Source organism: Beta vulgaris, chromosome 4, assembly GCF_026745355.1.
Source record: "Beta vulgaris subsp. vulgaris cultivar EL10 chromosome 4, EL10.2, whole genome shotgun sequence".
Lineage (NCBI taxonomy): Eukaryota > Viridiplantae > Streptophyta > Magnoliopsida > Caryophyllales > Amaranthaceae > Beta > Beta vulgaris.
In genome coordinates this window covers 19,849,603-19,875,604 of record NC_079205.1, presented here as the reverse complement: position 1 = coordinate 19,875,604, position 26,002 = coordinate 19,849,603, and the positions used below count along the sequence as shown (strand labels likewise).

General features: G+C 35.2%; 1 protein-coding gene across 1 annotated transcript in view; it reads right to left on the bottom strand.

Moving 5' to 3' along the window:
- Nucleotides 1-1,049: 1,049 nt before the first annotated feature.
- Nucleotides 1,050-26,002, bottom strand: part of LOC125496530 (protein FAR1-RELATED SEQUENCE 5-like) — a 34,830-nt gene continuing 9,877 nt past the window's right edge. The window contains exon 5 of the mRNA XM_057393981.1: nucleotides 1,050-1,317. Within this exon, the coding sequence (XP_057249964.1) occupies nucleotides 1,050-1,317 (268 nt within the window). The remainder of the gene's footprint in view (nucleotides 1,318-26,002) is intronic.

The window sequence follows — 26,002 nt, the reverse complement described above, 5'->3', positions numbered from 1 at the left end:
TGGTTTAGTCTTGAAAGTTACCTTTTTCCCATTCTTATTCCTCACTGTAACTTTTTGTTCTCCACAAAGAATCTCGGCCTTATACTCTTTAAGACAATCCATTCCTAAAATGATCTCCAATTATTCCAATGGAAACTCTATGAGGTTGGTTTCAAAGTCTACATCCCCAATTCTCACAAGGACATTTTCATATACTCTTGAGCAAGTTACTACTTCCCCAAATGGTAACATAATAAGAATTTCAACATCCCTAGGGTTTTCTAAGCCATATTTTGAAACAACTATCTTTGAAAAAAATGAACGTTCAGATCCTAAATCAAATAAAGCTTTAGCAAAAGTGTTGTTAATAAAAACATTACCCGCAACTACGTCCTTAGACATCTCAGCTTCTCTAGCACTTACGACATTCAATCTAGCCACTGCAGGAACACTAAGGCCAGATCCACTCGAACCGGTCTTGTTGTTCCCATTTTGCTTGTTCTCACTATCATAGTTGTTGCCTCTTGAGTGGTTTCGATTGTCCTGACCAAACTGGTTTCTGCTCTTGCCCTTGTCAGTCCTCAACTCAGGGTTCTTGGAGAAGCACTCATACTCTCGGTGACCCAATTTGTGGCGGTAGTTACACTCCACTAGCTTTCCTTCACAATCCTTTCTAGGATGATTGTAGGGGAACTTCTTGCAAAAATACACGCGTCCGTCTCCTTTCTTTCCCTTATTAGGACCATTTCCACCCTTTTGTTGTTGGTACTGGCCCCCATTCCTTTGGCCATTGGATTGTCCTCCTTGGTGAAAGTTATGTTGAGGCTTGAACTTCTTGTCGTTCCTCTGAAAATTCTGACTAGGATTCTCCTTTCTCTTGTTGTTTGAGCTCTCAACTCCAGCTTGTTTCAAATAGGAACCTAAATGAGCAGCTCCATCATACACTTCCTCTAAGGTCTTGGAAGTTGAACCTCCTAGCCCAAGCTTTACCTCAAGACTAAGTCTAGTCTCGAACCTAATAGCCTTTCTTTCCTCAGTAGGTACTAATTTTGGAGCAAACTTCATCAATCCTACAAATTCTTATAGTACTGATCCACAGTCATGTCACCTTGCTTCAACTCATCAAACTCAGTGGCCTTTTGCCTCCTCAAGAAATTTGGATAAAATTTCTTCTTCATATCTCCTCCGAAAGCCTTCCAATCAAAGTCATACCTTGTCATTAACGTCTCCTTATGTTGTGACCACCGAAAGTCGGCTTCCTCCTTAAGGTAATACGCAGCTATAGCTACCTTCCTATTATATGGACATTGGATAGCATCGAATAGCTTCTCAAAATCCCTAAACCAGTTCTCAAGCTTAAGAAGATCACATTTCCCATAATAAGAAGGCGGTTTACTATCACTAATTAAACCAATCAACAGACTTCTTCTTCGAAGGAACTCTTCTAGCCAAATTCGTAGTCACTCAGACCAAATTCCTTAGCTAAGTATCAACTCTAGCATTTCTATTGGCCATTGATCTACCCAAGAAAAAAAATTCGGCTTAAAAATCGCTTATTGACCATCAATATAGGTCAAAACTTCTAAGCAAATTCCACGTTGACATTTACTTCGCAATTTCCTCTCTAAGGAACTTTTATAGTAACTCCCTTGCTATAGTAGTAGATCAAAGCAAAACTAGCACTACTTTGTAGTCATACTACACCTTTCAGTCCAAACTGGAATCCATGAAAGTAGAAAATGCCAATCACGTTGCAATTGAACACTTAGTTACATAAATCACATCAAAATACTAATAGACGTTATAACACTTACTAATCTAAGGCACATAAAGACTTTGTGACTAATGCGATGCAAAGTACATATGCATATGCAACTCCCTTCCCTTCGCAATTCGACTTTGAAATTATTTTAAGTTCAAAAACTTTTGTAAATAAAGGTAATATAAACCTTAGAGCTCTGATACCGCTTTGTAACACCCCCATAAACCCTCCTTATATAAAGTAGGAGAAATTACTAGAGTGTTATGCCACATGCACATGATAATACGTAAGGCTAATCAGAGAATACAACATAAGTATTTTAAATTAAATTGGAAATACTTTAATAAAACCGAAATAAGAAAGTATGTAAATGAGTTAGAAACTCGGAAACTATCCCATAATAGTTCCATATTCAAAACAAGTCAAACCTTGACCCAACGGTCCAGTAACGTCAAACTTATAAACCAAAATAACTTTATTAAGAAAGTACTCGTGTACTAGAACTCCTCTCCGGATGCTTATGATTCCCATGCACATCAAAAACTTGTACCTGAAACTTCTTCTCTAAACTCTGCTTGCCAAATGGGTCATTACAGGGTCGTTGAGGAAAGACAACAACCAAAAAAAAAACAAAAAAACACATACATCAGCAACGCTGAGTACATAAAACTATTAAACTAATGCAAATAATAATGCATGCAATCCTCAACAACTTCGGCTTGCTCTTCTTGTGACACTACATGTGACAACCACATAACTGAACTTACTAAATACTTTCTTTTAATATTATTTGGGAATGAACAGGCACCGTCATCCTCTTGGAATCATACGGGCTACTAATCCTTGTGTAAGAGATTCCACACCTCTACTGTAAGAGATTCCACACCCCTTAATAAAGTTCATGAACTTTAAATAACTTGACTGAGAATTTTATGTTTGTTAGTAATGAAAGAGGGTGAGAGTGAGCCTCTAGACTCAACATCTCACAGATAGAGAATACGAGTGACACCTAGTCCACTCAAAGATCTTGAAAATTGGAATTCCATAAACTTGCTCGATAAACTTAAAGCATTAGCATCGTCATACTAAACTATATCCAGGAGTGTAATTCCTCACTAACTTCCCCCTTATGTTCAATACTCATGGGGGATCCATCCCAAGTATTTTATTGCCAAAGCCCATTACGTGAGGCACAATCACAATAATAATACATCTAGCAAATGAATTTTTTTTTATCTTTCTTTAACAAGTGAATGCAACATACACCATAAATAACTCAATTCTAAATCCTTTTAGGCCTTGCTCCTCTTAGTGATTTAATGACTCCTTGAGTCCTTTCTTACTTTCTTAAGGATCCATGATCCAATCAATTGAGTCCTTGCTCAATAACTTTAAAACTTGTGAGACCTTGCTCAACAAAATATATAACTTCTAATGAGACTTTGCTCAATAAAATATATAACTACTAATGAGACCTTGCTCAATAAAATATATCTTCTGGTGAGACCTTGCTCAATAAACTATAACTTCTGGTGAGACCTTGCTCAATCAAATATAACTTCTGGTGAGACCTTGCTCAACAAAATATATAACTTCTAATGAGACCTTACTTAATAAAATATAACTTCTAGTGAGACCTTGCTCAATAAAATATATAACTTCTAGTAAGACCTTACTCAATAAAATATAACTTCTAGTGAGACCTTGCTCAATAAAATATTCTCATGCAAGCCCTAGCTTCAAGAATAACTTTAAATAACTTTAATCGTGCTCAAAAGCAATTATCATCAATCACATGCTTTCCAAATATAGGAATAACTCAAAAGTTCCATTCCCTATCTCGTTTTTAAGTTCTCAACTTGTATTCAAACAATTCTAAGGCATAAACCTGTCCTTAGTTCTCATGCTCAATAAATAATCCTTACAAACCACTAAAGTCAAAGTGTATATGTACCTTGATGACACACAAAAGTCAACAATTAAAAGCTTCAATTGCTTCTACTATGCTTGAAACCTACCAAGAGCAAAGTACTATCAATTAGTACTTACCAATAACAATTCAAGGCTACTAATAAATAAAATCAGCACTTTAAAAATAATAATAAATCTGATTTTTCCTGAAAAAGGCTTTAAAAACGATTTTTGGGTCATAACTTGAAAACCTTTACTAGTAGGCAAAACCCACTATAAACTAATACTTAAAACTTCCTAAAAATTAATTATTTATTAACTTAAATACTGATGTAATTTAATTAATAAATAATGACCAAATTTTTATTTTAACATGTGGTTCGAAAACCACATATCTGAAATTTACACAACCGACGCCACCACGAGCATCACCTGCACCACTCATTGTGCCTAGCCGCTAGCACCACTGACGGCACGGCATTGGCCCAGGCGTCGTTCGTTGAAGCCCATCGAAGCCCCACCACCGTAGTGGTCGAAAATCGCAGGGGGAGGGAGAGAGACCGAAAAGTAAAGAGGAAAAAATGAAGGAAGAAAATTAAAAATCACAAAAAGATTAACCTTTTTGCTTCCCTTTGATATTTGAAAGATCCTCCTACAATAATAATAATAAAAAAAAACTAGATTAAAAGCTTGAATCGTTGAAGAACTTGATTGAAGAAAACTAGAGTTTGAGAGAGAAAATCCATCTTACTCCTTTGTGAGAAATGGTGGTTACTAGTATGATAGGAAAACTAGGGTTTCCCCTTTTCATAGTGATGGTCTTTTGGTTAAAAGACTATAATACCCTTACTTATAGAATTACCAAAATACATTTGATAATAAAATTGCCAAAATAATCTTCTCACTAATATTACTAAAATACTTTCTTGAAAAGTCTAAAATACTTCTTCGTGAAAATACTCAAATACTCTTTTGGTAAAATGACCAAAATACCCTTTTGTTCTTAAATACTAAAATTAAATAGCTTTAATAATTGAAAAATGATTAAGACGATAAAATTAAATAACCTAAAAATACGGGGGATTACACGCTATGTTCCATTAACAGTATTCTTTTCAATCTTAGTAGGCTAAACAAATGAGCGATTGATTATAACCAAAATTTCAGTTTCACTAATTATACATGTTATTAGATTAGTGTCGAATCTAGAAAAATAATAGCGATAATACTAATTATTATAGATAAGGAACAAGTCATAATTGTGCAATGTACGAGTCGTAAGTCAGCTTAAAAAATTTCTCAATACAATATCATAATATTTTAAATCATTTAACCATGGCTTCTATTTAGACAACCACTTATGCTTTAGGAAATTTATACATCCATGAATGTTCTTTATAAATAAATCATGGTTTAAATTTTCCTTCTCAAACTTCTATGGGTTTATCTCTTATATTCTTAGCTTATCTGGCATGACTAAAGCCGCTGCAATAATTGTGCAATCATAATTAACTCATGTGATTCTTTGTAAAGTATCTCAATTTACAACAAAATAGGATTAACATACATGGATTTCTTGATCATAACATACACCCTTAGCAAACTTCCATATACTTCTGAGAGTATGGAGATTAACATTAAATTTAACATATTAATACTCTTAATAGCTTAATAATAAAATTTAGAAAATTCATTAATTAACACATCTATAATTGATTAACTCATGTGATTTTGAGATCCAAACTTGATGTGTTAATTTCTTTAAATATAATATCGAGATCATGATATTTTTAACGGGATTAAATAATATCTACAATACCCCTTCTGTCCTAAAGGTAAATGATAGGATATAATCTAATTTAAATAATTAACGCATATAACATAAGATATATATATATAATTATAATACATTAACCTTTAGAACGAGTTGCAAGTCATCCTACCTAAATTTGGCTAAGATGATGGTAAGGTTGGCTTATTTCTGGATTTTCAAAAGGTTGGCTTAATTGTGGAAGACCGGCCAAAGGTTGGCTTATTTTTTGCAATTTTTCCAAAAATATAACCTAATTAATTAGTCTGCTAAGCTTAATAGGCTGATGAATTTTGTCGATTAGTTTTAATTGAAAACAAAAAAAAAAAAAATCAGCTTGTTGGCCCATTAAGTTGAGTGAGTAACATGGCTAAGTTTGGGCTTAACTCATTTAAATAAAAGGTTTAAATGAAAACTAACTTAAGAGAGGTATTTTAATACCTCTGCTCAATTGAGCAGACAAAGAACATGGGACGAAGAAAGCTGGGGCGGTGGACTAGAGCTCCGGCAGTACTGGGTGTGGCTCGTCGGCACGGAATTGCGGCGGTGCTGAGCTTGGGTTCGTCGGTGCACGAGGATAGAGATGGAAACATGAGAGACAGAGAGATATGGGGCGCGAGAGAGAGAAGAAGAAGAAGGGCGCGCGAGAGAAAGAAGGTGGCGGTGTGGAGGTGCGGTGGTGGCGCACAGGAGTATATATATATGTACATATACATATATATATATGTACATATACATATATATATATGTACATATACATATATATATGTACATATACATATATATATATATGTACATATACATATATATATATGTACATATACATATATATATATATATATATATATATATATATATATACTTCCTCCGTTTTTTTATATGGTACACTTTTCAAATCATGGACTCCTAAGTAATTTTTGGAGAGGAGAGAGATACAGAGAATGAAAAACAAATGGGTCTAATGTGAACATGTGATAGGAGAGAGATAGAGAGAAGTTATTACCAAAAATAAAAGTGTAACATCTAATTTAAAACTTCCCAAAATAGAAAGTGTAACATCTAAAAAAAACGGAGGAAGTATTAGAATGAGAAAGTCGATGATACCTTAAATTTAGTAGTTGTAATAAGTTGCTTTAGTTAGAATGATCTTTCGCACAATAAAAGTGTAAATAGTTACAACGAAATAAAGAAAAAGAAAATTGCAAGGATTACTACAGAACATAGAGAGTATTATAATCAATCTACTTTAAATTTCAAGTGAAACATGCAAGACACAAATCAATTATATAAACAAAAAAGTGGTAACAAATAAAAGAAAAGAAGAAAAACTTAATACATTAATAATGTATATGGTCATAACTAGTGTCATTTTATTAAATTTTTCAGTGATAATTTTGTATATGTAAACTGACATGGTTGAACATTAGCATATAGTTATAATATATCGATTTATGTGAAATAAGCAACATTTTTGAAAGTATATAACAAATATAAATAATGAAAAATAAAGAAATTAGAATTGAAATCTATAACTGCAGAACATAATAAATATAAAATGAAAAATCGCGTAATGCATGATGAGTAAAAACATGGTGCAAATTCAAAAGTTGCTTTAAGTAGAAAGATCTTTCACACCATAAAGTTTAAATAGTATAATGAGACAAAAGAAAATGAAAAGTACTAAAATTACTCCAAAGCAAAGTGAGTATCAAAAATTAGTTTACATTAATTTTCAATGTAAAGCACAATGCTTCAAGACTACAAAACAATTATATATAACCAAAATAATATAACAAGACATTTATCACAGGTTATTAAAGATTCTTATATATGTGCAATCACTCTCTTATTTGTAGTTATTGCGAAAATTTTCTATATAGATTACACCTGTCAAAATTTCCAGCGGTGCAGTACAACGGTGGACTCGGTGGTGCAAGACAATAAGAGAGAATTGAATGCACAAGTTGAAATCAGAAATCAATTTTGTAGGAGATACATTGAGCAAAGTACGTAATAAATAAAAGACGCAATCATCAGTTGTGGATAATACTATTAGGTTGTTAGGCATAATAATAACGATGGGAATCTTGAAAAGGAAATTCCATAATGGTATTTAACGTTCAAGAAATACATGCCAATCAATCAGAAAATTTTGAGGATGGTTCTTTTTAATCGTAATGTCAGATCTATAACTTTGTTATGTTAATTTATATATCTTATATAGTTGTTGTTAAATTGCTTCAATATAGTGGATAAACCTATTGAATGTATATATAGTGTAATTTCTTGTCATAATATAGTGGAAAGTGACAATACATCCGATTTTTCTAGTGTGACTTTTAGTAGAATAATTTAGATTGTGATATAAGAATATCTACTACTTTATACAATATAACGCCATGTACAAAAAGATAATAAATGTAATACTAATACTCAAGCATATTGGAATATTAAAATTTGCGTGCAACCTACACTGGAGATAACAATATATTCTAATCAATATAATGTTTCAACAAAGTAGTAACAAACTCTAGAAATCATTTTGGTGAAATTATTACTCCCTCTTTTTTCTTTTTTTGTTCCTATTTTGGAATCGAAAAAACCAATACAACTTTAAAAATGGGAAAGATTCCATTATTTTAAATAAAATAAAATGAACTAAAATAAAGATTATAAGCCTTTGAGTTAATCTACTAGGCAACGAATTATAACACAAAAGTTTGAGAGGTAAAAGATTAAATATTGATCATTAATGTGAACCAATTTGTTGCAGCTTAAGAATGATTTAGAATACGAAGACCATATTAAAAGTTCCCAACGTGGAATACAGAAACAACAAAATAATATAGAGAGAGTATTATACTAATAATTCGAAATAAGTCCTAAGTCAAAATCATATAACACATTTAGTGGCATATCAAGAATTTTGCGGCTGACGAGTCACCACCTTCCACAACAAAATGTAAATCAATAATCAATGCATGAATTTCAAACTTCATAAAAAGTTTCACTCTAGAAGTAAAATTTACATTTATGTACATATTTATTTTTTATATTCCTAACTTTTATATCATCTACTTGATAGAAAAATGGGTTAAGCCCCTAATTTTTCTCCCTTTTTACTAGTGAAGTTACTGTCATTTCTGGAAGCAATGTCACATAAAAAGTATTTATCCAAAAATTACAATTACCCCATGTGACTCCACTAAATTTCCTATCAGATTTCAGAGACGATAATTTCCTTAATGTATTATTTTGCTATGACTATAAATACAAGTCGAGGACAATAATCTTTGTCTCATGTAGGCCTATATCTCATGATATTTGTTTTCAGTCATGGACAATTTTATGTTGTCATTTCCAGAGTTACGAGCAAAAAAGGTCTCAGGATCCTCCCGTTTGATAAAGGACATTGTTTGCATGCAAATATAACAAATGTAGTTTACAAATAAGTGTTTGCAAACATATAAATTGATTTGGAAATTTCAGTTGCAATTTTTGTTCATCACCACTCATACTTTATGTTCTATGATTTTGTGTACATGGGAAGTTAAATAAATGTTATTGTGTGATTTCCTTTAAATATGTAATAAAGCAATAAATACTCTCGTGCATTATGCACGAGTCTAAAAACTAGTTTAGTTATAAAATAACATAAAATAGATTGGTTAATTATCATTTTAGTTGAATCATTATAATAGACACGTATAATTTCACCCACTTTAAGTGTGGTTTTAAAAATGACATAACGTTTACAAATTGAATTTTAAAAATTGCATTGATTTTTATTATTTTTATGAACCCCGTGAACTTATTACCATATACTAGTAAACTTGATTGGAATTAGAGATAGAAAATGGATGAATCACATAGTAAGTGAAAGGACGAAATTCCCGCTATAGGGTTATGAGAGACTTATATTGCAGGATAGTGACAATTATATGTGGAAAATCTTTCACCTTTCTCACTACTTTAATTAGTTATGCTTTTATATAGAATAATTAAATTATAGAATTCCAGAATTTAGAAAACAACATGAGTTGGGAACAAGAAACTAGCTGATCATGTCGTTATTTAAGTACAATACAAGACATAAAACTAGTAGAAACGCAAGCAAATTTAACAATGATCTTGGATGATAAGAATATATACTTATGTTCTATCATCTTAAATTTTTGAAAGATAAACTTCAATGATAGTTCTTGGTCCTAGCATAGTAAAAATCTTATATTCAACAAAACCAACACTTTTGAAGAGCCATTTCCATTACTCTTTGGTTCTCTCTTTCCCCACCAATGGTAATATTCATCAACATCATGTCAAACAAAAGTTGGGAATTAGCATAGTTGTTGACACTCTCTTTGTTGATTTCCCCACCTTGCCCCCTTCATCTTTGCCAGGTATTGACTCTTTGCACCGTCGAAGTATCTTTATGAAATGATCGTCACTCCAATCATGTAGTACTTACTACAACATTTTTTACAAATCTAAGTGAAACTTACTTTTATTGACAATGTTCAAAATAATAAATTTCTAATAATCAATGCTCTTACTGCATAATGTTTCAGTCTCAATCTTTCATAGAGTGGCTTTTTCATTCTATAAGTACCACAAACAACATCCAAAGTCAATTGAGTTGAACAACCACAAAAAGGGAGATGATAACTGCAAGAACAATAATAATACTTTAAAAAAATTAGTTCTCTGTCAAAAAAATTATGTATACTTCCCCCATTTGCTCTTATTGTTCTTATTTAGAATCCTTTTGTGACAAGAAATTGGTCAAAAGAAGGGAAGTTTTTTAAAAAAAATAAATTGAGGGGGTTGAAATTACAAATAACTAAGATTCAGGAAACATAAAGGGGAATCAACATATCCTATATATAGAATTAGTAATTTGACCTTGAGTAAGGTGACTTGGGCAGGAGGAACAACCTCAAACAAATCACCTTCAACATAATATAAATTCCTACTATACTGATAAGAGGTTTTTAATGTGTCGTTAAGACACCAAAAATCACTTTTCAAACAATATTTATAAAATGTAACAAGCAATTACTAAGCATGTAGCAAAGGCAAGAAAAGGATCGATCAACAGGGAAAATGAGAATAATTAGAGTCTATCAAGTCTTAATTGCTTAAATAAAGGGTTTTTAGGGGGTTTGAAAAGAATCGGTAACAATTGTGACCAGCTAATAACAGGAACTAGCAAATAACACGAATTAAAATATCAGATAGGAAGACACTAGAGTTAAGGTTACTAGTATGAATAAGAATCGATAATGATCGTTAATGCGATTGTGAAGCAAAGGAAACGAATATGCAAGGTTTAGTTTTCCTCTAAAATACTCGAGTCCTCTCTCGAAAAGTCCTTAAGAATAAGCACTTGGTGAATCAACTAAATCCTCTCTCGAATGATCTCTAGTTAATTGATTAAGATATTCAATAAATTTGGAAAATTCCTAATGAAGGATGTCCTTAATTTATACCCAATACTTGGCCTAGACATTAAGTTGATTCTAGGGATAATAAAAGAGTTCAAAATTCAATTTAAGAACATTTGAATCCAAAATACCAAAGCATAAATGTGATCAATATCTATCCTAAGGTCTCAACACCAAGATCAATGCATAAGCTTCTTTAAAACATCACAATCACATCAACAAAATATTCAAACCCTAATCCATACTTTCATCCTAACCCTAGATAAGAAACTACTAACTAATCATGGATTCTAAGCAATTAAACATGAAATCTATGACTAATCTCAGGCTAAACTTGATTAACAGATAATTAATCTACTAGAAATAACAATTATGAGACTATAAGAATGGAGAACTAATAATAGGGAAGAACAAGAACAACCACGAAAAGATGAAACGAAAACTGAAACTTGAAATTAAATTGAATGAAAAGTAACTATAATGTGGTAGGAATCACAAACTATGATAAATGAATCTCAAATCTAGCCACAAGCTTAAAGTTTTTCTCTCTAATATGAACCCTACAATTACTCTCTAAACTAGAATAATAAAGCATAAACTAAAACTAAAGCAAAACTATCATTTTTAACAAAGTCTCGAATTTTTCTTTTCCGCAAGCGGGCCCACCACAAGGAGGTGCGAGCGTAGCTCACCCTTCTGCCCTCAACAAAAACCTCTCGTCAAATGGTGAGGGTGCGGGCACACCAATGTGGTGTGGGCACACCATACCCTGTTGTCTTTTCATCTTCTAAATCTCCTGATGGTGCGGGCGCAACAATGTGTGCGGGCGCCTCAAGCTCATTGCGAGCGCACGTTAAGCTCCCTCGGTCTCTCTAGCTCATCCCTTAAGACATATCTTGCAATTCTCGGCCTGAAAAGGGTGATACCTGCAATGAAAATACGAGAAAACATGGTGAAAGCATATGTACTACAAATTCGATCAAAATTGATCGAAAATCTAGCAAAATGTCACTATGATCAATCAATGATCAAATAAAGAAATAGAAAGGTAAATGAGGAGAAAAGAGGGGAGAAAAGAGAATAAAGAGGACCAAACTAAACCAAAAGGAGGTCATAAAGTGCGTTATAAACGCACTTATCAAACTCCCCCAAGCTTAGCATTTTGCTTGTTCTCAAGTAAACCAAGAGTGAGAAGGAAGGAGAAGAAGAGGAGAAAGAGAGAAAAGAAAACTCATGCAACAAACTAACCTACATGCTCTAAACGCAAAGTTACAAACATGACATGCAAGCTAGATAAGTTCATAACAAGATTTAGGAGACTAACCAAACACAAGAGGGTAGATGATTAGGAAGCAAAAGAGTGACTCTAAGGACTCAATCCACGGATCAACCGAGTCTTCTTGAAAAAAGGCTTTCCAAGAATGATTTCTCACTCTTCTCCACTTCCAAGTCCCGAGTTTGACTCCTCCCTAGGGATGCTCAACCATAATAGCTCGCCTCTACCACATTTTGATGACCCTCATCATGACTTGCACAAAATCTCACCCGCCACTACTAAATCGACCAATCCAATCTAGAAGTCAAAAGGGACTTTGTTAAGGTTGTAACGGGCTAGGTTAAGGTGTGGATGATAATTTAGGAATGTGGTGCAAAAAGGGTAAGCGAGTAAAACTAGGGGAAAAACTCCTCCAAGGTATTCCTAACACCAATTTCAATTCAAAATCCCTAACATAACCTTGATTTTAACTTTGACTTTTTCACTTTTTGAACTTTTTTTCATTTTTCTCATCAGATTGCTCTTTCTTTCTTTTCTTTCAATATAAATCCAAATGAACACTAAGAGCTCTCTTTCTTTCTTTTTTTTTTTTTGCCTTTCCTCTCATAATTTTTCTTTAACTTTTGCAATCATAATGCACATTAATTCACTTTTAAACAAGACTCAATATCAAAACAACTCAACTCAACTCAACACAAACTAGACATGCACTCCACTTTGAGGAAAGTTTGGCCATGACTTATTATGAGGGTTAAGAAAAAAATAGGATAGAAAAGCTCAGATGGGTTGAGAAGCAGATAATTATGTCGGTATTAAAGCTTTTGGCTTTGGAGCTCCTATTTCTGGGAAAAAAGAAACGCCCAAAAATCATTCTTCTAAAGGCTCGGTCTTATGCAATCTTGGGGAGCTAAAATACAATTCACAAGTTAAGCGATCAATGGTGAGGGTTGTGAATGAGTCTTACGAGGTTCTTGGCCCTCCTTCGGGGTTCGTCGGACAAGGGACAAGGCAATCCAAACCAACTCGCCGAATTTCAAAAAGATTCTACCAAAAGTTATCGTGCTAAGGAATCACTTAAAGTCACAATATGGCATCCAAAATTATCAAGTATAATGTAGGGAAGATCTTCCAATCAAGTTATGAACACTCTTAACCACAAATCATGCATGCAACCAAGCTATCCCAAATGCATAAAAATAAAAATAAAAATAAAAATAAAAGAAAAAGAATAAAAGAAAATGATTTTTTTTCTTTTGTTTAATGAATTTTTTTTTATGCAAAGCAAGACTACCAAAAACACGTTGTACAAAGGTGAAAAACAAGAAACGGGGGTGGGGGGAAACAAGACCAAGAAGATATGACCAATCATCGAATTACACCTAAAACCTATAGTACCCTACACTACTAACCACATATGACTCCAAACTCCCAAAAACATAAGCATACATGCAAGCCCCCCAAGCTTAAGCGAAACTCTGCGCTCGGAGTTGCAAAAGGAGGGAGAGGGAGGAGGGGTTCATGAATAGTACCTAATAGTTCTCACCATCACCCCCATCGGGAGAGGGATTAGGAGGGAAATACCCACCTATGTACCCGTCGGGGAAGTAAGACGGGTAGTGGGGGTAGGGGCAGTAAGGAGGCTCCACAAATGTCCCTTCACGAGGGTCGAAGGTAGGAGGGTAGTCGAGATGGTTAAGGAAAGGAGGTTCATGTCCGGAGTGGACATTGGCGAGGTGAGTTCGCCAAGCCACCCTAGACACATGGTCAAGGTCAATGCAGATACCGACACGGGTAGCAGTGACTGCACGGTGATTGGCCTTCTGAGAGGCCTGTATCTAGGCGATGGCCACCATTACGTAGCCACATCGAAAGACTAGGAGGAGGAAGGTTCGGCCACCTCACTCACAGGAATGCGGTGGTCGGACCTCGGAACTCTCAAAGCCCGTGGTACCCCCTCCACAGTGGTGGACTAAATGAAGGTCCTATCAGAGCGGTCCTGAGGGTCGATAGGAGGGGGAACCCGCCAACGGTTTTCACAGTCAGCGGGGGGTTCCAAATTAACTCGGTGTTCATGTAACAATATGGTCTCCCCCCCCCCCCCACAATCGAAATGCAGTTTGGTGCCTTGTAATGACGCAGAAATTTCATCTGCTGTCTTCCAAGCGAGTCAGGTCCTCGTCCAACATGAGGTAAGACGCTATCCGGGTGATCATTCCACCACAAACGACCTCCCCGGATACCGTAGTACCCCCTCCTCCCGAATATCTTGCAATCGGTTAAGGAAGAGAGTGGCGAAATTAATTCGGGCTCCAAGGTGGCCCCATCAGTAGCCAACCAAAGAACAAAGAGCTTTTCCTTCGCCATTGCCCGACTTCTTGTTTAGGAAAGATGGTATAAACCAACATCCTATGGAAGTAACGGAGAGCGAGATGGATTATCTCTGAGGCTTTGGACGCGTTCGTCCGAAACGGAGTGGTGCCATTGGTAATCTTAGCCCACCATTCCTGTTCATTGTACCCCTGCCAAATGGTGCCTAAAGGGGTATCACAAGGGGCACTGGAATCCATCCTAAAGGCGTCACAAAATTCGTCAAATAAGAGTGTTCTGACTTGATTGAAAAAGGTGACATTGGATAGTCAAAACCCCCGTGTTCGGCTCCCGACTTATGTTCAAAGTACTCAATAAGGTGACAGTGGATCATGCGCTTTGCCATAAGATTTGCTTCTCCTTCGCCTTGATCGTTCTCTTCATTATTCAATGGCTCTTTGTAATTTTCAGGCTCTTCTTCGTCTGACTCAGAGAGGTCCCTCATGTAGGGGATGTCGTTCGAATTAGCGCGACGTCGGACCTTCGAAGCTCTGGATGATGCTTACTCCTCTTGCAATTTCTGGATTCTTTCCTGCGATGTCGTGAAGTCGGTAGCTAGCCGCTCATTAGCTTGCTTCATTTCGAGCATTTCTGCTCTCATTTGCTCATATTGTCTCTGCATTTCCTCGAGATTAGGTCTTTCCCCCATTTGATGGATTTTGAACAGTAGTTGATCTGGTTATGCCCCACGGTGGTTGCCAAATTATTTAAGCTAAAATTTATCTCTTGCGATGAAATTAAAGTTTAGGACGATTCAACCAGATTATGCGTAAGATAATGTAATAATGTAATGAATGAATGCAATGGGGATCAAAGGGGATGAACACACAGAAATGGTGATGCGGAAAACCCCAAAGAAGATGGGTAAAAACCGCGGGTGGATGGAGATCCACCAATCTACTATGGTTTACTGTCCTTCTTAGCAAGTGACAATCGTTACAGTAATATCTTTCTCCTTAGCTTAATTCTAATAATGTTGCGTAGTCCTTGACTAATGATCCTTACTTCTCTTTTGTATGCCTCCTTTTCTCTTTGGCTTTTTCCAACGAATATCTAATAAATTCTACAATTATTACATTAATTTCGGTCCTTTGATCATGGGAGATCTTTCCCATTTATGCTTCAACGTCACAATCCGCGCTCCTCAACGGCTGATTTTATGCCTTATTATGCTCCTTTCTTATTTAGCAAAACTGTTACTACATAATTGCCAGCTTCAACCTTATGTTCTCTGTCACGTCTTCACACCATAGTTGCTACGTCATTATGTCAAACGTCACCATGTCATCGCGCCATCATGTCTTCAAGTCAGTGTCGTCCTGCGAAAACTCAGCCATAACAATCATCGAGTCGATGTTAAGGTGAGTGCAGGTAATATAGTCGTAGAACTTCGTGGGACGAAGGGTGCACTCAGCAAGTCTGGTAAAGATTTGACGGTGAACCACATTGGGGAATTTTACAGGATAGTTGGGTGGGGGATTAGAGCTAGAAGAGGGTCCTTGTGAGGAGGACCCTGTTTTAGCTCTCTTGGACCGAGAGGATGATCCCTCGCCACTTTTCCTTCCCATGGTGGTGTTTTGTAAAAAAAAAAAGATTTGTTTTGTTTTCAAACGGGAAAGGATAAGTGACGGTCCTATTCAATAGCACAAAGCAAAACTAACTCCCCAAACAAATGAAAATGAAAATAAAGAGAAAAACTAAACCTAGAAACTACCAGCTAACAATCCCACAATCAATAGCAACAAAGTTGCTAACAACCAAGAACTAGATCTACTCCAAGATTTTCAAACACTCACAAAGTTTCTCAAAACATGAATCAACAATACAACCACAAGTTGTGTAATAATTCTCAACAACACTTAGTAAATAATGCAATGTACTTCATATTAATTTTACAAATTATAAAATTTTCACAAAGAACATAAAATCTCACTAGTTCATCACAATATCAAGCACAAAATTAGGCAAATTTCATGAATAATCACAAGTTAGAGGAAAAACAAGCATGCAATCTAAAAGAAAACAAACTAGAATTCCAAAGAACAAGATTATAGATGAAAAACAAGGATTAGAAGGAAATTTACCAACATGGAGATGAAAATTCCCAAATTTCAAACCCTAGAAATCCAAAGCTTGTTAAACCCCCAAAATGTGTGCTCTTGAGTGATGTAGAGATGAAGGTGATGAAAATTTCAGTGAGAAGGTGGTCGAAGGTCACCGAAAAACTTGAGAGGGTGGCCGGATCTAGAGTTCTTGAAGAGACAAAAAGTGAGTGAGGGTGAGTTGTTTTCGAAATTATTAGAGGAAGTATGAAGTGAGGACCGAAAAAAAAAAGGATTTTCGCGTTTTGGTGCGGCGCACCTCGCAAGTGGTACGGGTGCACCAAACTCTTCTGTCAGAAACAAAATTCTGGGCAAGTTTGTGCGGGCGCACCAAACTATTATGTTTTTTCGAAAAATTTTAGAAAAATTGGTGCGGGCGCACCGTTCCAATTTTTCAAAAAAAAAATTAGAATGGTGCGGGCGCACCAAAGGTTTCTGTTTTTCTCGAAAAAAAAATTAAAATTGGTTGGGGCACACCTCTGAGTGGTGCGGGCGCACCAAAGGTTTATGTTTTTTCCCAACTTAGTGCTGGCGCACCGTTCTAATTTTCCGAAAATATTTTCTTATTGTTGTTGTCATCAAGTGGCCGATTGTGGCGGTTATGGCCGCGCGGCAATCAAGGGGGCACAATAGGTAATTAATATATTGTTGCGGTTTCTGGGTAAAATCGCAGCAATATATTTAATTTATACCAGATTTGCAAAGCTATTGTTGCGGTTTCTAGTGGAAAACCGCATCAATATGTTGTAGTTAATAATAAAAAAGAAATATTGTTGCTGTTCCTAGTGAAAACCGCATCAATGTGTACTAGTACAGGCAAAAGAAATATTTATTTTTTTGCATTTTGTCATCAAATTTGAAAAATAAAAATACTGAAAAAAAATAAAACACAGCAAATTCAAATTTCTCAAATAATTCAGATACAAGTTTCGAAACTAACATCATAAGAAAACTAACAAAAGAAAGAGATTCAAAAGAAAAATATTCAAAAAAACAGAAAAGATACACAAAATTCAAAAACATAAAAGATACACAAAATCCAACACATATAAGAAAAGAGATTCAAAAGAAAAATATTAAAAAAAAATAACCAAAAATCAGAACGTAGCATCATATTGAATCTTAAAAAAATACAAATGCAGAAAAAAAACAAAAAAAAAAAAACAAAATCTGGAGACTTTTGAGGGACGACGAAGACTTCGAGTGGAACGACGAGCGCGGCCGACGAGCGAGTCTTCCAAGGGTCGAGTTTTCGTCACTCGACAAATCGTAATCAACGTATTTAGATCTGAAGATAAAACACAACAAATCGTAATCAACAACACACAAAAGCAAAAAACACAATCAATGCAAAACTAAAAACCTAATCAATCAATTTCTCATAATCGTAATCATTTTCAACAAATTACATACCCATTGGAGGCTACTAGAGACGAAAAACACCACCACCACGAATTCAGCGTCGAGAACGACGAAAGAGAGAAAAGAGAGAGAAAAAAAGCATAGAACAGGGCCGAGAACGACGAATTCAGCGCGCCATTTTCTCGAACAACATGAAACTGATGAAAGGGTTAAGAGAGAATACGAGAGGATGCGAAGGTTATAGGAAGAAAGAAGAGAAGAGAGGTGTGTGATAAGATGAAGAAAAGAGGAGAGAGGCGTGTGAAACCCTAGATGGACTTTTTATTATTAATTTGAAAAGCCTATTGATGTGGTTTTTTATAAGAACCGTAGCAATAGGTTCAAATAATATTTTTTTATATTATTTTAATATATTGTTGCGGTTCTTGTCAGAATTCGCAGCTATATGTTTGGTCAAATAGTCAAAAAAATTCCATTGAAATCATATTGTTTCAGTTTTTGGCCGAAACAACAACAATATGGTTATTTTATATTTTTCCTTTTCATTTTACATGATATATTGTTGCGTACGGGTAAAAGCGCAGTAATATCACCGCAGCAATAAGCATTGATTCTACTAGTGGCGGGTTCACCAAACTTGTCTGTTTTTCTCAGCCCTTTTTTTACCAACTCCTTTTAACTCAACTTTTCATAAGAATCATATCTCCTAATGTAGCTCTTATGGCTAGCTGATAAAGCAAAAATCAAACTAACAACCAAAAGAAAATAAAATAAAGTAAAAGAAAGGGTAGAAAGGAAACGGGTTGCCTCCCGTGTAGCGCTTGTTTCAAGTCATTAGCTGGATTAAAAAGGATACGTTCTTCAAGAGATGTGCTCGGGTGAGCGAAGGATCAAACAACTAACGGAACCAATGGCGTGATTATCATGATAAAGCTTCAATCTCTGACCGTTCACCCAAAATGGACGGTTCTCCCCCAAAATCTCATAAGCTCCATAAGGGGTAGTCTTCGACACTTGGAAATGCCCCGACCACTTGGACTTTAACTTTCCTGGGAAGAGTTTTAGTCTTGATTTGAACAACAAGACCTTGTCTCCAACCCAGAATCCTCTTTGTTGAATCTGGTGATCATGCCATTTCTTTGTTTGCTCCTTGTACAATGTCGAGCTCTCATATGCTTCAAATCGGAGCTCCTCAAGCTCAACTAACCTTTCCTTTCGAGCATCTCCCGCCAAGTGAAGATAAATGTGAGCTCTTTAATTGCCCATCAAGCTTTGTGCGCTAGTTAAATCGGTAAATTGCATACTATAACATACACAAGGCGATAGGGAGTGGTCCTTATAGGTATCTTGAAAGTCGTGCAAAGAGCGTGCAAAGAGCATCATCAAGCTTCAACGACCAATCCTTTCTTATCTTATTGACCACTCTCTCAAGGACGTTCTTCACTTCTCGATTTGAGACTTCAACTTGGCCTTGGGTTTGGGGGTGATAAGGAAGATCGACTTTGTGATTTACCCCGTACTTCTTCAAAAGTGCTTCTAGTTGGTTCTTGGCGAAGTGTGAACCGCCATCACTTATCAATACTCGGGGCACTCCAAACGAGGGAAGATGATCTTCTTAAGGAGCTTGGTCAGAACCTTGTGGTCATTGGTGGGGGAGGAAGTGGCTTCAACCCATTTAGTTACGTAGTCAACCGCAATAAGAATGTACATATTGCCCAAAGAAGGAACAAATGGACCCATGAAACGACTCCCCAAACATCAAATGGTTCAATCTTCAGAATGTTTTGTTGAGACATCTCATGTCTTTTTTGATGCCACCACTCCTTTGACATCTATCACAACTCAAAACTACTTGTCGAGCATCCTTTTGCAATGATGGCCAAAACATACCACATTGGAGCACCATAGCAACAGAGCTTGCTCCATCGTGCCCTCCACATGTCAAGGTATGGCAATGGTTCAACACCGAGGTCATCTCATGATTGGGCATACACCTCCTAAAGAGTCCATCAGCGCATTTCTTAAACAAGAGTGGGTCATCCCAATAGAACCTCGAAGCTTCTTTGAAAAATTGTTTCTTTCTTTGGGAGTTAAAATTATGAGGTCCAATCCCACAAGCCAAATTGTTCGCATTGTCCGCGAACCGCGGAATCTCATTATTCAGAATGGCGAATAATGCTTCTTCTCTCAAATCTTATTCAATAGGGACCTCGTAAGGGTACAAGAGCTTCTCATCAAGAGGGAGGCGAGAAAGATGGTCAGCAACCATATTTTTCGTCCGCTTCTCCTCCTTCATATCAAAATCAAACTCTTGAAGAAGCAGCACCCACATAATGGGTCGAGGCTTTGCATCTTTCTTACTCATCAAATAACGAACCGCAAAATGGTCCGCATACATAACAGCCTTGTTACTGTCGACACCAAATTTTGAACCCCTTCTTCGGATAAAACCCTTTTTTTGGATAAATAAAGGTTTTGAAAAATAAAAATAACAAAGTCATCATGCATCGTGGAGCGTGTGCCCCGGAGCGCGAGTTTCAATCCATCGCACGATTTTTTTCATTTTTTTTTTTGCGTATTCATCATACCGTTTCGGCTTAGAAGTATAATTTTCGTGAGTCATAGTCAATAACTACAACCCCCCGTTTTAATAAAATGATTCATAATATAATTATGCTCGTCTTTATTAATTTAACGAGTTTTTGTTAATTGTCTTAAGTTAGCCATTCAGAACAATGAAAAAAAAAAGAGTCGCGATTTGGTGTCGGAATTTTAGTCGTATCCCAAAATTGGCATTTATCATTTTTCTTGATGGTCAAGTCATTGTTCATTAGATAAAGAATAAGAATATATTCTTTATCCACTAAACACATCATTTATCTATTAGTTAGAGAATAAGAATCATGAAAAGATGTGAGAATAAGAATATTTGTGTTTCCAAAGACATTTGATGATGTCATTAGGGTGAGGTCATTAGAATGATGTCATTAAAGTGATTAAGGATGAAAAAAATCAGATTTTTTGGATGAAAAATCTGATTTTCTCCCTCTTTGAAACCCTAGTTCACCTCCTTCATTTCTCTATAAATAACCTACAAAATTCACTTCAAAACCACTACTCGCACACGCTTGCAAGTACAACTTGCTTCGGGACGAAGCCAAGCCGATACATACGATAGGCGAAGGAAAGACCAAGTTGAAAAGAGTTCAACTTAAAGTCACTAATTCTCTCATCTTCTCCTCCCTAATCTTTCCATCTAAGTAAAAGTCTTAATTAGTATGTAAAAGAAGTTCATCAAAAGGAAAAAACACAAAAAGAGTTTAAGTTAGCAATTGAGACGATTTAGAAACTCACTTAGAAATTAAGAAAATCACAAAAAAAAAAAAGACAAATTTGCAAAAAGGGAAGTGCATCATTGAGCTAGCAAGGTAAAGTTGAAGTTCTTGTTATTTTAATTATTTTCTTAATCATCTACTAACTCTTTCCTTATTTTCTTCTTATCATTTTCTAATCTTTGGAGTGATTTGGATATGTGGAAATCCTAATAGGTTCCCAACCTTAAATCACCCCACCTATAATAGTCATCTCTAATGGGGTGACTCTTAAGAAACAATGTGATTATGTGATTTTTCTTAATCAAGTTTTTATTCATCACAAAAAATGATTTTATAAAAAAATTCAAGATTGTTGTGCATAAACATCTCCATAAAAATTGAAAATGTGATGCTGTAACTATAATCAATTTTAATTTCGTACTTCATTCCATTTTTTATCTGTATTATCAGAATAAAGATCCTGTTTTGACCAATTTGAGTATAAAATTCACTATAATTCAAGTGGTCACTAAAAATTTGTGAAATTCTGATACAACATAAAGAACTCACTGATATATCCATAGATGTATCATATATTCATTTTAACACTTTTTACACAAAGTTATGGTTTTTGTAAGTCAGTACAAGAATAAAAAGGCAATCTGGAAAATGAAATAAAGTGATTAACTCAACTTTCATAAAAAATGTTTTCTTTTCATACGAAAATGTGAATAAAAAATCATGAATTCCTTAAGTTTATCTTAAAATGACTCATTTTATCATGTAAATAAAAATCAACAATAATTGTCATAAAAAATCAAAATCAAAGAGGTTAATTAAGCTTTAATTTTTCCAAGTATATAAACAAACATGAATTCCAAATCCTATTCAAGGAGGTGAAGATCAAGGAGCATCAAGGCGAAGATCAAGATTGAAGATTTGTATAGTTCATAGTTTTTGTACATGTTGTTGTAATAATAATTTCTTTGTAAATAGTTATTGCATCACTCAATTAATAAAAAAAACATGGAGATGTTTATGCATAATTATCATGAATAATTCCACAACTCTTTTAATAAAATGGGCAATCAATATTACAAATATTGCATGTTGGGCCAATACATCATCATAGTATATGAATCAAATGACCCAATCTCAATTAAGAGGAAAAATTGCAAATCTAACTAAGTTAAATTGTATGATGATCCATCTTACATTTTAAAAATGTGTTCTCCATATTCAAATGGATTAATCATATAATTTGACATAATTAGATTGGTAATTATGATCTCCGAATTGATTTTAGGCCGTTTTACGTGTCTCACTTTGAGTTGCCAAATTTCAATTAGCCAAACACAAATCTCCAAATTCATTCTCAAATTGATCATTTCTCTCCGAATGACTTAATAATCTTCAATTAAGATTATTTCTCAAAAGCCTTCAATTAGGAAGCAAACCTTCTAAGACCTTTCGGAAATCATAAACGTAATCACTATTAAGGTGATTATTTCAATCCTCGATTAATCGCTAATTAGAGCGGTTAACTCAAGCTTCCTTTAATCATTATTTAGGGTGATTATCTTTAATCTCATTTAATATCTAATTAGAGTGATTACTTCAAACCCTAATAATCGTTAATTAGGAAGATTATTTTCTCATTTAAGCACTAATTAGAGTAATTATCTTAAACCTTGGTTAACCACTAATTAGGGTGATTAGCTTAGCCTTTCATCATATTTGATCACTAATTAGAGTGATTATCTTAAACCTTAATAATTATCAATTAGTGTGATTATTTCCTAACCTTCATTCTTAATCACTAATCAAGGTGATTATTTTTTCATTTTAATCACTAATTAGGGTGATTACTTATTTTCTTCCTTATTAATCACTAATTAAGGTGATTATTTTCATCCTTCATATTTGATCACAAATTAAGGTGATTATCTTAATTTAATTTCAATCACTAATTGGAGTGATTACCTCATTTTAAATAGATTTTTTTAATTCTAAAACTGAGTTATTCATAATCTATTCCCCTCTCTTCTTCCCCCAGTGGAATTGGCCATTTAGGGTGATATATATATATGCTCGAACTACGACGGTTTTGATCCATGGGTGGATTCCAATCCCGCAATGATTGGTACATAGTGCAACTTCAGTGCTCAAACCTACCATGTACAAATGATATATTGGTCCTAAATAAAGATGGTTAATGTGTATATGTGCAAATTATGTGATTTTCTTTCTTTTTAATAGCCATGATTACTTAAAAATGGAAAATAACGCATTTAGTAAGAGCCCACTCTTTAGAACGGAAGAGGAGACGAGTTCCTGACATTTGCACCTCTTAACCTAAACCCCGAACCCTATCTCAGGGTATGAAAGACCAATCTTAAAAAAAGCCTTATCCATATGAAGTCATCATCGTTTTAAATGATTTTTCTTAAAATTGATTTTAAAATGATTTATTAAATTAATTTGTCCCTATTCAGATGTTAATAGGGTGACGACTTCCAAGTGTTGTAAAACTCAAAGTCCAATGAGAGACTTTCGTGGGATTCAGATTGTTAATTAAAACAGTCAAAAATCGGATACCACAATTACAGGTCAAGTAAGATCGAAATTTGTCAAATGCAAAGACTACGGCCAACATCTCCTTCTCCAGAGTTGCATAATTCCTTTGAGCGTCCTCCAAGATCCTACTTGCATAGGCTATGACATGTAGCCTTCCTTCTTTTCGTTGCCCTAGAACAAGACCCACTGCAAAGTCACTAGCATCGCACATTAGTTCGAAAGCCAAGCTCCAATCCGAAGCTTGCACAATGAGGGAAGATGTAAGGGTTTTTTCAAAGATTCAAAAGCCTTAATACAAGACTCATCAAACTCAAAATCTACATGTTTTTCGAGTAGATTAGTCAATGGTTTCGCTATTCTGAAAAAATCCTTGATGGAACACCGGTAAAACCTCGCATGTCCAAGGAAAGCACGAACTCCCATCACCAAGTTCGGTGGCGGAAGCTTCTCAATAACCGAAACCTTTGTCGGATCCACTTCAATGCCCTTATTTGACACTTTGTGCCCAAGGATAATGGCTTCCTCGACCATAAAATGGCACTTCTCCAAATTTAGGACGAGGTTCGTCTCTTGACACATTCAAGATTAACCAAATATGTGTCAAAAGACGAACCACACGCTAAAATCATCCGTGAACACCTTGATAGAATCCTCTAACATGTCAGAGAAGATTACTGTCATACACCTTTGAAAAGTGGATGGGGCATTACACAAACCAAAGGACATCTTTCGATATGCGAATGTCCCATACGGACAAGTAAAGGTGGTTTTCTCTTGGTCATCCGAATGAATGGGGATTTGAAAGAATCCGGAATCACTAGTAGAATAAATGCTATTTGCTACGGTCAAAAAGTGGCATATTGCTGCGGTTTTGGGCGCGCATCAATTAAGGGGGCAGCAATAGGTATTAATTATATTGTTGCGGTTTTAAACCGCAGCAATATCTACAAATATTGTTGCGGTTTTTAGGACAAACTGCAGCAATATTTTTATTTATTATCTAGTTAACACGAAATATTGCTGCGGTTTCTGGGCCAGAAACCGCAGCAATAGGTCCCAGCACTAGCAAAATTTTTTTTTTTCAATTTGCAATTAAATTTGAAATATTAAAACCATACAACTTACCCATTCACTATCCACCAAATTCACACAACCTGAAGATGAAATAACATAAGATTAATTACCTTACCCTAATGACTAATTACAATCATAAAAAAAAAACCTTACAACTAAATGACTAATTACAAAAATAAAAAAATAACCTTATAACTAAATGACTAATTACAAAAGATATAATAAAAACTGAAATATGTTACAAAAAAATAAAAAACTGATCTGAAAAAAATAACAAATGGATCGATCTAAACATGGTACATCCTGCACCTTTTCTAGATAAGAAGAATAGTCGAAACCCATTGCTTGAAAAACGAACGACGAACGTTGAGAGGAGTGAGAAAACCTGCCGGTGAGTGAGGAGGGAGAAAGCGCCGGAGATCTGGAGAGTGAGGGATTAAGGGCTTTGAGTTTTAGGAGAAAAGAAAACCTGCCGGTGGGTGAGGAGGGACGAACGACCGACGAACGAACTGAACGTTCATCCATGAACAAACTGAACTGTCGGTAGGTTTTTGAGGAGGGAAGCTACTAGACGAACGAAAAGGAAGAGAGAGAGGGAGATTTTCGGGTTTACAAGAGAGAGAGGGAAGAGAAAGAGGGAGACCGGAATTTCGAGAGAGAGAGGGAAGAGAGAAAGCGGCTGGGAGAAGGAAGAGAGAGAGGCTGGGAGTATTTTTTAGGGCTTACAAGAGAGGGGGATATATGGGAGGGAGATTTGAAAGAGAGAGGGGCGCCCCACTTAACTTAAATTTCAGGTTTTATTTTTTTGGTGAGTATATTGTTGCGGTTTTTGACAGGAACCGCAACAATATATTAAAATATTAAGTTTTTAATATATTGCTGCGATTCTTGTCATAAACCGCAACAATATGTCTGGTCAAATGTCAACTTTTTTTCAAACATTTTTCTTTTGTTTTTGCGTGCTACATTGCTGTGTATAGGTAAAACCGCAGCCATATCACCGCAGCAAATAGCATTTATTCTA